The sequence below is a fragment of the Apis florea genome, unplaced genomic scaffold (assembly GCF_048593485.1).
Source record: "Apis florea isolate Af1SG1 unplaced genomic scaffold, ASM4859348v1 contig_3773_pilon, whole genome shotgun sequence".
NCBI lineage: Eukaryota > Metazoa > Arthropoda > Insecta > Hymenoptera > Apidae > Apis > Apis florea.
Genome location: NW_028256846.1, coordinates 1 through 14,071, shown reverse-complemented (window position 1 = coordinate 14,071; position 14,071 = coordinate 1). Strand labels below are relative to the sequence as shown.

Below are 14,071 nucleotides of genomic sequence, written 5' to 3'. Positions count from 1 at the left end.
TATAAATATATAATATTTCATTTTAAAATTATTTAACAGCCATATATATAATTTTTTTTTTCATTGTCATGTAATCAATGATTAATTCATATAAATATTTTTACATTTAGTAAGAAATGTTTATAAATGAAATAACTTCTGATGACAGTAATATGCTTATTCTTGCTTCTAAATATGTAGCCTCACATATTTTATATTTTAGAATAGGAAAATATTAACAATTTATTTATATTATTATTCATTTTTATACTTATATAACAAGTTTCTTTATATGTGTTAATATTAATTTTGAACAGATATATAACAAAGATTATATATCGTTCTTTCCCATAATACTGTACTTGTAATTAAAAATAGAAGTGAAAAACACTTTGGTTTATTTTTGGAAAATTCACTGATGCCTGTGGCTGAAAGAAACGTTCAAGATTTAGTGTAAGTAATTGACGTTCATTCGCCAGACATTTTCGTGTGTTTTATGCCACAGTAAATCTGAAGATCCTTGCATTTCTCAAATGTTTAATAAGCTTTTGAAGAGCAATCGAATCTTTACGACTCAGCAGCATGATGGTTCGCGTATTGGAGTGCTTTTTTGCTATTTTCAACAAATTCCTAAAATAAAAATAGGTAGAAATGAAAATTGCGAATAAAAATATAATATAATACAAAAAAAAAATTCAAATTAAAAATAGAAATTAATCACCATCAATCCTCGGCTCATAAAGTAAGGCCTATTGATGCCATCATTCTTCTCGCAATCTTCGCAGAAACAAATGAATATTGTATCTATGATCATCTATAGAAAAAAAAAAATAAATAAATAAGTAAATTTCACAATTATACATAGTTTTATATAATTAAAATTAAAATTAAAATTATTTCTTCGAGAGAATTAAAGATAAAGAAAATTCTCAAATCTGCCTTTTGAATTTTGATTTCAAATCATATTAGGCTATATTTTACAATATTATTATTTTATTTTATTTAAAAAATTACCTCATAGATGGAAATAAAGCAATGCGCCACTATGAAAGCAAAAACTCCAGCCAATGCAATTGGTATCCATGGATAATGGAGTCCTTCTTTCTTCTAAACACAAAATAAAATTAACAAATCTAGTTTAATAAAATAAAAGATTATGAATAAACATCGATATACCTGAATTAAATAAATTCCTGAAACAACTGTTAACGTAACTACCAACACTTTTCCTAAAAACAGGACAAAATCTCCAACACTATTAATAGCTGCAACTCTTAATATATTGCTGGACAAGGCTTGGAAAGCCTTTTTACCTCCCCTACAAAAATTACATCCGTATATTGCTGAAAAAAAAAATTAATAAAATATACCAATAAGATTTAGGAAAATTTATTAAATATTTATTAAGAAAAAAAAAGTATTATTAAATTTTATGTACAATACCTGTTTCGATATAAGCGTTCCTAGTGAGAAACTTTAAAACGCATTCGAAAAGCCAGAAACAACAATGGCAGCACCATAATATTACTCGTACGAGATCATTATCGTAATGTTTCAGACGATTTTGTACGAATAAAATAACAGCTCTTATCAATCGAACTATACCAATAATCAGTGCACCAAATGCGACCGTGCCCAAGTGATATCGTGTGAGATAGCAAAAACCACGAGCGACTGGCAGAGAGAGATGGTTCTTGTCTCTGTTCAAACAAATTTTTTGTTTATAATTTAATGAGATATACGATTTATCCATGATTAGAATTAGTTTCTATCGAGGAAATTTACGAAATCACATTTTCCTTTCTTATTTTTTTCTCAAACTTATTATCGTAATAATTTTTATTTATCAGACATTAAATCTCTTATTAAAACTATTACAATGAACAATTTAAATTAAGAAAGACTTAAGTCTAAGAATTTTCATCAAAATGATGATTGATTAAAATTTGATAAAATCGTTTTCAATATAATTTTCAAAATTATTTAATTATTTATTCCTTATAATTTAATTTCACTATAAAAATCTTAATGTGAAATATGAAGTCTGTTTATATATAGTCAAAGACAAATTGTATAATCAGATAGAGAATAGTTCACGTGTGAACCATAATATCGATCATTGTGTCACCTGGTGAAGAACCAACGTGCAACAGCGAGGGCAACAACCATATGCTGGCAACCTAGAAGGAATTCACAGGTGACGAAGAAGAAAAAGATATTGTACCATCTACTTGCCTGGAAAATATTAGCTTTCTATTATTTCTGTTTTTATAAAATTTTAATTCATAATCACTTACAATCACAATGCTATCTTTCCGGAAATGGATGTGATCCTTCTTGTTCTTATAAATATTTCCTGCGCTTTCTATCCAAAGCATGCAGTAAATCCAGGCACATACAGTAATACCGATCAAGAGATAAGTCTGAAAAGTAATTTTATATATTTTAAATATTCTTTTGAGTTAATTAATTCTAGAAGATTCAAAAAAAAAAAATGATATCAATAAAAATGATTCAAAATCATTTTTCCACTAAATTGAAAATAAAATTCAGAAAGGTAATACTTTTCTTTATATTATAATGTTTTTGTTATTGAAGAAATTCTTGTTATGAAAGAGAAATATATTAATGTAGAGTGGACAGTTTCTACTAATAAATTGTATTTTCTCCATACATTTTTAAAATATTTATTATTTTACTTGACTCAGATAAATTTTGATTAATAACTTTTGTTACATGAAAAATCGCATATCGCTTTAATAACCTATATAAATGATTAATTTGAATATGCCACTATTTTGAATTTATGCGATTTTCTATATATTATTTCTCTTTGGGAATATTTTATAGCAAAATAATTGTCTATTTTATAATAACTATAATACTATAAAAAATAATTATAGTACGTTATATAATATACATAGTATGTTATGAAAGAAATATTATAACAACGATAAAAGAATAAAAGATTCAATGTTTGACCGAATTTTTATTTTTAGTATTAGAATTTGATATCTCCCAAGATTCCTTAAACTATTTTTCTAATAATATTCGATTACAACGCCAAGAAATATTCTATTTCTTTGCCACATGTCACGAGGATTCAAAGAAGAAAAGAATGAAATAAAAATTGACAGAAATATGAAGTACCAGTTTCCATAACATGGAATGGCAATAAAATCGTACACGTAAGATAAAATAAAGATAAGAAAATACAGTATATAAAAATAAGAAATTCAAATATATTTCACATGTACGAAGAAGAGAAAAAAATCTTATAACAGCTTTGGATTCGTCGATGTGTTATGAGTTTATCAGAGAAATGCGTCAAGTGGACAAAAATGTTGCCTCGCCTCAGTATGTATTAGTCTTATCAAATATTTACGTATATAGGCTGGAGAAGGAGGACCGGCATTGCGTAAACAGCTTTTCCTGCTTCACGGAACAGTTGCATTACGAGAGCGATTCTTTTTCTCATCACCAAAACGATCAAAAGTGTGATGACCTGTAAATTATATCAAATCAATTAGATCGATATTGTATTATTTAAGTTTTAAAAATTATGGATGAAAGGTAAGATTTTTAAATTTATTTTTAATAAAATCTTAAATAATGATCATTAATTTTTTCAAAATAATATTTTAAATTTATATGAAAAAATATTTTTTAATGTACAGGTATCTCAAAGGTATCTTTTTGGTCATCATGGACAAAATGTTATGTGTTATATAAATCTTCAAAGATTGAGAAAAAAAGAAAAGATGATATTTATCTAAATTTAGTAAATTTACTAATTGGAATTTTAAAATTAATAAAAATTTAATAAAAAATGCAATTTTTAATATATCTTTTTTGAATAATATTTCAACACATTTTAAAATAATTATAAGTGAAGCAAAAATAAAATTTATAATTAAAGTAACAATATTTCCTACCGTAATAACAGTCAACGTGATTGCATAAATGAAGTAAGACTGTTCACTCGAGTCTTCTTCTACTATTTTGTGTGCTTCTACCGCTTTTTTTTCTGCATACCACGCTAACCTGTGCAAACAACATTTTTCATTCAAAATCCATCGGTTACAACACAATTCTCAATCATGAATTTTCTTCATCAGAAATAACGAATTGATAGTCATGTACTCTATCTATTTTTAAATAAATCTAAAAAATAAATTAAAAGTAAATAAATCTTACCAGAGATACGTTGAACCACCGATGCAAACTAGAATAACACCGATTAAGACCATATAAACAACCCATTGTACTAAATAACGGAAGGCGACCAAAATAGCCACTGAAATGCCTGAAGAAGAATTTAAGAAAAATGAATTTCTTGAAAAAGAAATTTTAATAAGAATTAAGAAAAAATGAAACTTATACCTAAAGCGATCAACAATAAGTAAACAATCTCCCTCCAAGCGACAGTAAGATCTCTGCAAGCCTCCTGAAAAGTGAATTTGTTTTTGTGAAAATATTTCAGAAAATTAATTTAGGGCTAAGAGATAATGAAGTTTGATAAAGTTTTTTGGAATTAAATTGTTCTTATTAAGTTTACGTAAGTTCTTTAATTTATCTAACACACAGATTACATTTCTTATATTGATTTTCCCATTGGAAGTTTAAATAATTCGTTTATTCGTTTTTTATTCCATGTTAAAGAAATGAAGGTTTAATTAATAATTGATGATGTAAAATTAATTTTTAATTTTGTTCAAATAAGAAATGTACAAACCTTGTAAAAATTATCCAAACCGAGTTTATTAATCAGAGAAGTGATTGTTTCAGATATATCCTTAGACACACAACGGTTCAGGAACACTATATGTCTAAAATATAAGAAATAAGAATCATGTAAAAATAATTTTATTAAAAAAAAATGGAGGAATATTGATCGAATCTCAATTTTTTTTTTTTTCAATATTACTATTCATTTTCATTTCAATATAGTATATAGTTTAGTTAACAAAAAATATAAATTTGCATAAATATCCATAATTTAACAAAAAGTTTTATTTCTTCAAATCTGAAGATTACTAACACGAATATATATATAGATACATTTAATGCATATTATAGATTTAAATGATTGAATTCTTTGGAATTAACGGAAATAAAAAATTATTTAAAAAGGACGTTTTAAACAAAAGAATAAAGAAAGGATTAGTTTCTGTATAAAAAAAGAATTTAATAAAACTTTGACAAAACGAGGTCGTTTTTAGACAACTTTTCTCAATATTCCTTCACATTTCACTACATATAAATCATGAAATACTAACTGATCGGTGCAATTGTTTGTGCACTTGCGTTTCACACCGCTTCCATCCATGGTGATCTGCAAGTACCTGTGGGAAATGAATAATGAATGAGCAAACGGGTGTTAACGAACGACCACAGCGAAAAGTGTCTCTGGAAATTGGAAAGTCACCATTCGGTATGTATTTTCTATCCTGTATCGAATTTATATGCAATGTTCACGCTAATTAACCACATTATTTCAGACGGCTAAGTTCTCCGTTGAGATTTTACAAATAATGAATGAGTGAACTATGGGTGAAAAAGGATTGGACAGAATAGATTGAATTTTTTATACGTATTTTAAAGAAAAGGAAATGAAATAGAATAAATCTTTATTTTTATATGAACTAAGATAAAATAAAACGTTAATTGCTTATAACTTAATAAACAAGTCTCGACTGATATTGTATTTGTCTTGGCTTTTTTTTTAAAATTAAATCATTAAAGGATATATCTCAGAAATACATTGCTATCTGTATTAATTAGTAATATTTCAATAAATTTCTTATGAATTTTTTGCATTACGTTTTGTTTTAGATTTAAAAGAGATTTATTTATTGAATCTGATTCCATCACTAATCGTGGCATGCATGTCTATAATTTCACATATTTGCGTGCTCGAAACACCATCGCGACACCTCGCGGCCGAGGAATTATTAATATCGTTAGCGGATCCTATTGTCGTGAACTTGTTTCATTCATTTGGCCGTCGACATGGAATATTGAATCCGGCATTGTTGTCGGGGTTATGAAGTTCGATGTTAATGCGCCGACGAATTATTAATCCTTTGGGAACGATGGCTCTCTACGTAAAGGTTTGGATATCGCGAATGTATCCACCAGGCAATGGTATGCGCGGATATTTCGATAGATTGTTGTTGGTACTATAGATATTATCGTTAATGTTTATGAGGATAGAATGGATTGGAAATCAGTGGTGAGTAGTTGATATTAATTTCGATTGTCGTGTAAGAATGTGTTTTCTATGAATGGAAAAATAATTGTAGATTTTTATTGTGTAATTTTTTTTTTTTTTTTATTAGAAACAGGTTGAAAGTTTAAAGTTTAAAGTTTCTATAATAAACTAATAGGATAAAAAAGTTCGTTTTCTGTCGTTTCAGCGATCAAAGTTTGTGTTGAGAATTAATATAAAATATAAAATAATTATTTAAAGTGAAAGAATTATGAGTGGTTTATTTTAATATTCTATTATTTGGAGTATATAATTTAGATAGACATTATTTATTTTATTTTGAAAAAGAAAGACTTCATAAATCATAATTTAATTAAAACAAGAAGAAAAATAAAAGTGTAATTATTTAAAGAAAATATGAAAATGTTGTAAAAAGAATGATATAATTTATAAATATTTCAAAAATATTTTAAAAAATAGTATTTCACGTATCTGTTAAATGAAAAAAAGAAAGAGTAATACAATTGACAATTTCTTTTTAAATTATTAAAATTTCGAATAAATACATGAATAATAAAATTCAAATCTTAATTTTTATACCATGAAAATATTTTCATTCTATTAAAAATTAATAAAAAATATAATCAATATCTACATTATTAATAAATATTGTTTGCTTTTCTATTTTTATAATTTCTTGTAATTTATTCCTGAAAAATGTCATATTAAAATTTTAGATGCTGGAAAAATTCCAAATTTGATCAAGTTTTCTACATCCTCTTTTGAATAGTGAACGGATCCAACCATTAATGTCTTTATCGAAAATATGAGACTCTTGCAGTGTGATAGCATACATGCATAACCGGTGTTTCATTCATATGGATTCTTCGATATTTAAACGAAAAGTATTATAATTCATACAATAATGTCATTTTTTAAATTTATTAAAATCATTTACATATTATTTATCATTATTATTATAAAGAATAAATCTCAAGCATGTATACACGATAAACTTTCAAAGAATCTTAAATGATTCATAGAAAATCGTAATGAGTTTTAAATAAGATTAAGAAATAGCATATTTTATGATTTTTCTGTGTTTTTCATTTTAAATAAAAATTTAAATTTTATAGATATTTATTCCCATAAATTTAAGTAAGTTCTTTTTTTCTCTTAAAGTAAAATGTTAGGACGAATCGAATACAAGAAAATTCTTAATTAATGAAATAAATAATTGTATTAAGTTTCTTTTAAATTAAAAAATATATCGTCATGTCTCTTTCTGTCTTCTTTTAATTAAAGTAAGACATTTTTTTACTTTTCAATTTATATTGAAATATTTTAAGTTCTATGCATTCTTTAAACTCTATTATACAGTTTCTTCAAACCAATAGGGGATGTTTCAAACAAGATAAACTATATATAGTTTTCACTTATATTTTGAAATATAGATAACAGTTATTTTAATTAAGGTATCCTTGTTTCAAACAACAAAATTCCAGATAAACGAAACACCCTGTATACTTGTATCATCGAAGCTCCAGGCTGTAAGCCATTTTATAGAAAGCGTGCCGACGTTTCGCCATTGCGGCTAACTTCATTATCCCCGGGTATCAGTGGATCCCTTGACACCTGATGAAGTTAGCCGCACTAGTGACGACACGTCGCCGTAACACTGTTTCCAAAAGAACAAATCCAATAATGTTATATTTCCTTCTTTCCTTCCTTTTTTTTTTTTTCCCCTCCTTTACCCCCTCATTCACATCACACTTCGCGTCACACACACGTATATATCGATCATCGAACAGGGGTTATAACTTGTAATACTTACGGATTCTTCGTGTTGTCACCATTCTTACCATCCGGGCATTGGAATTCGGGATGAAGCGGAGTGACACGGCCACAAACATTCCCGCAGTCATCGTAGCCATTTATAATGCGATAAACGTCTCCTTTCTGAACAACGATGCTCAACAGGAAACCCTGTGCAACAAGAAAACGTTGTGTGCATTTTCCACCGGTATTGTATCGTGTGTTTCGATCGTGTGGAAATTTAAGAGAAAGAGAAGAGAATAGAGGATACACACATACACACTCATATATATATAAATAGTATATAAATAGGAAACGTACGAAACCGATGATCAGACCGATTAGAATGATCAAAGTGAGGATATCAGTGCAGGATCGATCGGTGACGAAAATCTGGTCCGAGTGCCTTGACGACATCCCTTCGTTTTCCGGTGTCTGAAACGGAAAGCATACGAGGATCGTGACTGTTTTACCGAAAATCGTGTCAAGCTTCACTTTTTTCCCCCCTCCCAGGTAAAAAGTTGTAATATCTGTTGGCAAACAGGTAAATCAAATTCCAGGTGAGTGTAAGTTTTCCAGTTTCATTTCAGGTTATATATGAAATGTTTAAATGGTGAGTTATATTTTTTTTATATCATATAAATATATGTGGAAATTTAATATATATTAGATGAATTTTTGTGGATATAAAAACGAGACGTGAAAACGTTCAATTACAATAATAATAATTTTTATTAATTTAATAATAAGAATTATTCAAGAATATGTTTTATTGAAGAATTGTTTAATTTTAATTCAAGTTTAATATAGAAAAATAGCTTGTTTTCGTTAAAATTTAATTAAAATAATCTTTTAAAAATATCATTAAAAATTCTTCGTTTTCTTCTTTAATTTTTCACATTAAATCGATCAACGGTGAATTATCGAAAATAGATGATTTTTAAATAGATGAATTGATTGATAATCCAAGAATCAGGGATGAAAATATTCGCTTATCTAATCTTGTTACTGTCTATATTCCGCTTCTCTTTTCGAATTGATGAAATTTTTATCTCATCAAAAGAAATTGTTTAATTTTACAAAAATTTCATAATTAAAAAAATAATACGTGCATTTTTATTAAATTTAAAATATTTTTAAATTTAGAGATATGATTAAATTGAAAAGAATTTATGAATTACAAAAAAGTTGAAAATAGGTTAAATTTGATTTTCTAATGAATGAAATAAAAATGAATAATAATGAAATAAAAATTTATTTTATAATTTTAATTCTTAAACGCATAGCACGCTTTCATTTAATAATTATGTATATATTTTCAAATATATATGAATATAACAGATATTTAACAATATAATAATAATTTATCATATAATAATATAAATAGAATTATTATATATATCATTACATCGAAATACATTAGAAATTGTATTATAATCAACAAAATAATTAATTTATTGCATATTCGTGGTTTACTATTTATTATTATATATTACATATATATTTTAATTATTTGAAATAGCATTCTTTTTGAAATAGAAAATAAGAGATAGAATACAAAAATCAAATTATTTTTGAATAGTTTTATATAATAGATAGATTGGAATATCTAAATTGCTTTACATCAAACAATTTTAAAGAATTTTCTTTTTATCATATCCTATAAAAATATCTCATTATACATATTTAAAAAAATATCATCCATTCCAAAATTGAATTTAACATTTTTATATGTATATCTCATATCTCTAAAACAAATATTCAAAAATCTTCTATTATTATCATTTCATATAATATTAAATTTAACATTTTACATTCCATTCTCATTTTTCTCATATTCTTCATGGTCTTATCACCAAACAATTCCAAATCCAAACAAGTTTTCCATCATCCTACAATCCCAAAAAAAAATGTTTCATTACATTCAAAAATCATCCATTTCACAGTTAAATTCAACGTTTTTACATATAAATCCCTTTTTTCTCCTCCTCCCCCTCGGACATACACAAAAGTTTCCATCCAAAAATCAGAGAACAGAGGGAAAAAGTGTGGGATCGATCAATCGAACGAGAACGTCTTTCCCCGTAACGATCGAAAGCGTGGAATCTATTGGCCGCGGTCAGCATTCCGGTAAATTTTCAGCTCGGTGAAATCGAGCGTGGTTAAACGCTTTCAGCGAGAATCCGCGCCGTTTCAACGGCACAACGGGAGTAACAGAGGGAGTAACCCTGTTACAAGTCGAACGATCGTGCAGCCACCACCCCTAAATTAATTAGACTGTTCGACGTTGACCTTGCATTAGCGTGCCGTCCGTAATTAAATCCCGCCCTCTTACACTCTTGGGCCGTCTTATTAAAGGTGCGCCATTACATCCCATTGATAACATCATCTGATGAGATATTCCTCCTATGCCACACCGTCAACATTTCTTATTTACGCCTCGTTCTCGCCGTTAATTGTGATCCTGACGGGGCGCAACGTGGATCCGTCTTCACATTCGAATGAGAATTTTGTTGTTTACGTTGATCTATGGTGCTGATTTCCGATTGCAAATGCAAATTTAATAAGGGAACATATTGTTAGGGTTAATTTTTCGTTGGAGGATGTGATATTGATTATATTCTTATTGCAGTGTTCTTTGGAAAATATTATATTCTTTATAACTTTGATTTTTCTTCGAATTGAATTTCGATTTCGATGGCGTGTATTTAATAATACGTTAAATAAATTTTTAGGTAATAAATAATATTATTCTGTTGCTTATATCGTGTTATTAAATATTGACTATGTTCATTTGATAAGTTGATGGAGAAGAAATCGATCATTTTGTATTTCTTTTCTAGAATAATTCTTTGTGAGATATATTCTATATTTACAGCAATATCTCTTTTATACAAATATTTTATAATATTAATTCTCACAAAAAATAACATGTATTTTTAAATAATAAAAATAGTTACAGTTAAAAATTGAAAAAATATTTTTCCTTTTTAAAAATTAGAGAAAATAAATTTTATCTTAGTTTTTTTGTAAATTAATTGTTCATTTAATATATATATTTCTTCGTTCTTTTGATTTATTCCAAAATTGTTTTCGATTTTAGAGTATTTTTATTCATGGTAAAAAGTAAAAAGTGTTAATTCTATTTTAATTACATAATCAATGTATATTATATAGGATTATATTTCCTTTTCGTAGAAATATTATAAATTTTTACAATTTCGCTAAAACATTAGTTCAAATTTAAACAATCATTTTTTTTTTTTTTTTGACTTATTTAACTTTTCCTTGTTACTATTTTTCGATTTTCTTTTTGAGTTGATTAAGCTTTTACGTTTCATTAAAGGATTGTTTAATTTTGAAAAAAATTTATGCTTTTGTTAAAAGCAAAAAGCTCTGGTAGGAATTATCTAACTTGTAATTTGCGTTGACCTAATTTCTAAAAATCTCGCTATATGTGATTTACTTAATTTATAATTTTCATTATACTGGATGACTTCATGTAACGGGACGTGAATTTATTTTAACAAATTCTATCGTATTACAAATAAAAATTTTTTCTTAAATAATAAAAAAAAGATTGAGTGTCTTATGAAAAACGTCTCTTTAAAAATTTAAGAAATAATAATTGTTATTAACAAATGATTTAGTAAGTAGTAGAATATTATGAATATAGTGATAAAAGGAAATTGGTCAATTATTATAAAAAATTATTTTTTTAAATTTATTTTAGTGTGTTTTAACAAAGTATAATTATATAATTTGTATAATATCTACAATTTGTAATTTTATCTTTTAGGATTTAAAAATTATATTAGAGATTTGATTTTTAAAAATATTTTTTAAACAGAGAAAATAATTGACATGAATTATGAGTAATAATAGAATCTCACAAAGTATAATTTTTATATTGGAATGCTAATTATAATATTTCTGAGTACATATTAAAATTAATTCTATCTCTAATCGCTATAAATTAAGAAAGGTGCAAAATTCACGCTATTTGTGGTTTTATAATAGGTTACATATCAAATGTTCAGATTAAATTTGGTGAAAGAATTCTTTTTATTAATTTGTTGAAAAATTCGTTGTGTAGCTGGTTGTATCAATTATTGTATTGAAATTTCATGATTTTTTTCAAATGTATAAGATAAATTGAATAATTTTTTTAACAAGAGATCGAAATATCGGTGTTTTTATAGAATTTTGGTTCCTTTTAAATAGATATGTTTTGTTTCTTTTTCAAATTACTTTATTCGTTTAATTCTTTCAATGATAAAATATTGTATTAATAAAAAATTTTGATCAAATCAATCATGAAATCAATCATGAAATCTCGTTGAATAAAATTTCATCTACACTTTAATTTAAAGATGTTAAATTTAAAATATTGTATTATATTTAATTAAAACAATATATAGCTTTTTTTTTAATTTCATTATTTCAGAATATTATTATTTATTGTTCCAGAAAAATTTTCAACATACTTTTAATTGAATATTTATATATAAAATATTTATATATAAAATACGATATATGTATATGAATATATTTTAATATAATTTCTATATAATTTTCAGAGCACAATCCAACATAATTAATAATGATATAATAATGTAATAACAATGTTATAACAATTTTCTATTTTCATAATTACGTAAAATGATGTTTGTGCAAACAAGAATATATATATTCATGATCGGTCAATAATTTGTTAAAATATTATACATAAAATATTATACATAAAGCATGCATTAGAATTTATTGATTGCGAAAAGTCAAACAAATATCTGATTGATGTTGAAATAAATGTTTTAAAATGCAAAATATAAATAATTTTTAAAATCAGAAAGGATGTTTATTAAGAAAGTTTGATGATAGTGAGTTAGAGGAATTGCTCAACGAAAATTCGATTCAGACGCAATAAGAATTGGCAGAAAGATTGGGAGTCATCAGACAAGCAATATCTATTCGACTAAAACAATTGGATTCAGAAGTCAAGACGATGGATTCTTAAGACGATGAATTAAGCGAAATGAATAAAAAAAACAGACTCAAGATTTCTGTTGCCTCGCTTTCATGACATAAAAGGAAAAATTTTCTTCACAAAATTATTACTGGCGATGAAAAATGGATCTTATATGACAATCCAAATGATGGAAATCATGAGTTAATCCTGGGGAACTGTCGACTTCAGTGGCAAAACCGAAGCATTGCAAAAAAATTTTACTGTCTATATGGTAAGATTTCTAAAAAATCATTTATAACTATTTCTATCTAGAAGGACAATAATTACCAAATATTATCAAAATTAATTAATAAATTTATATGATTTCTAGCTAGAGCAGAAATGGCCATTTAGTGGACAAGGAATAAGACGTAATTTTGCAGCATGATAATGCTCGGCCACACATTGCAAAAGGAGACAACTTATGCGTTGCAATGGGAACTCCTGCCACATACGACATACTCTTTAGACCTGATCCCGTATTAGATTATCATCTTTTTTGAAGTCTGCAATACCAATTTTCGGGGAAATAACTCGAAAGGAAAAAATATCTGAAACTGTACTGATGATTTCATAACACAGCAAACAGCCGTCATATTTCAGGGATGGAATTTGTAATTTACCACCAGATGGAAAAAGATTATAAAGAATGAGAGTGAATACTTTGAAACGTATATATAAATACAAATAATGTAACTAAATCAATTGTTAATTAGAAAATATGTAACATTAATTGAAAATTATATTCAATAAACGTTATTTTTCAATAATTAAATGCGTCCTATTTTAAAAAATATTTACTCCTAACCCTACATTCCCTCCTTTAGATTTAAGTAAATTATTAAAAAAGAACTCCTGAAAACAGAGCAAGATAAATACGTAAAAGGTAAGTACGAAGTTCATATAAAGTAAGTATAATTTCCTTATTGAATTGTATTTCTTTGTAAAAAAGTGAAAAAATTTAAAAAATTTCCTCTTAGAAAAATGTACATTAAATGTACATCGATTTGTTCCTTTATAAAAATTTCCGAAAATTTTCAAAAATAATTGTGAGCCTT

General features: G+C 26.1%; 1 protein-coding gene and 2 long non-coding RNA genes across 3 annotated transcripts; 2 read left to right on the top strand and 1 right to left on the bottom strand.

Moving 5' to 3' along the window:
- Positions 1–426: 426 nt before the first annotated feature.
- On the bottom strand, positions 427–8,440 carry LOC100869798 (choline transporter-like protein 1). Its single transcript, XM_086915374.1, has 15 exons — positions 8,327–8,440; positions 8,025–8,176; positions 5,259–5,324; positions 4,715–4,808; positions 4,363–4,426; positions 4,177–4,285; positions 3,915–4,023; positions 3,365–3,484; positions 2,277–2,402; positions 2,108–2,214; positions 1,423–1,679; positions 1,156–1,322; positions 994–1,086; positions 701–793; positions 427–609 (listed from the first exon to the last, which is right to left on the bottom strand). Exons 1-15 carry the CDS (start codon positions 8,420–8,422, stop codon positions 547–549), a joined length of 1,716 nt encoding a protein of 571 aa, XP_086771500.1. The 5' UTR covers positions 8,423–8,440; the 3' UTR covers positions 427–546.
- On the top strand, positions 5,933–7,274 carry LOC147656403 (uncharacterized). Its single transcript, XR_015294501.1, has 2 exons — positions 5,933–6,214; positions 6,928–7,274. It is a non-coding gene; the product is annotated as an uncharacterized LOC147656403 (long non-coding RNA).
- LOC147656402 (uncharacterized) lies at positions 8,336–13,783 on the top strand. The gene is made up of 3 exons (XR_015294500.1): positions 8,336–8,565; positions 12,586–13,245; positions 13,345–13,783. It is a non-coding gene; the product is annotated as an uncharacterized LOC147656402 (long non-coding RNA).
- The last annotated feature ends 288 nt before the right edge of the window (positions 13,784–14,071 follow it).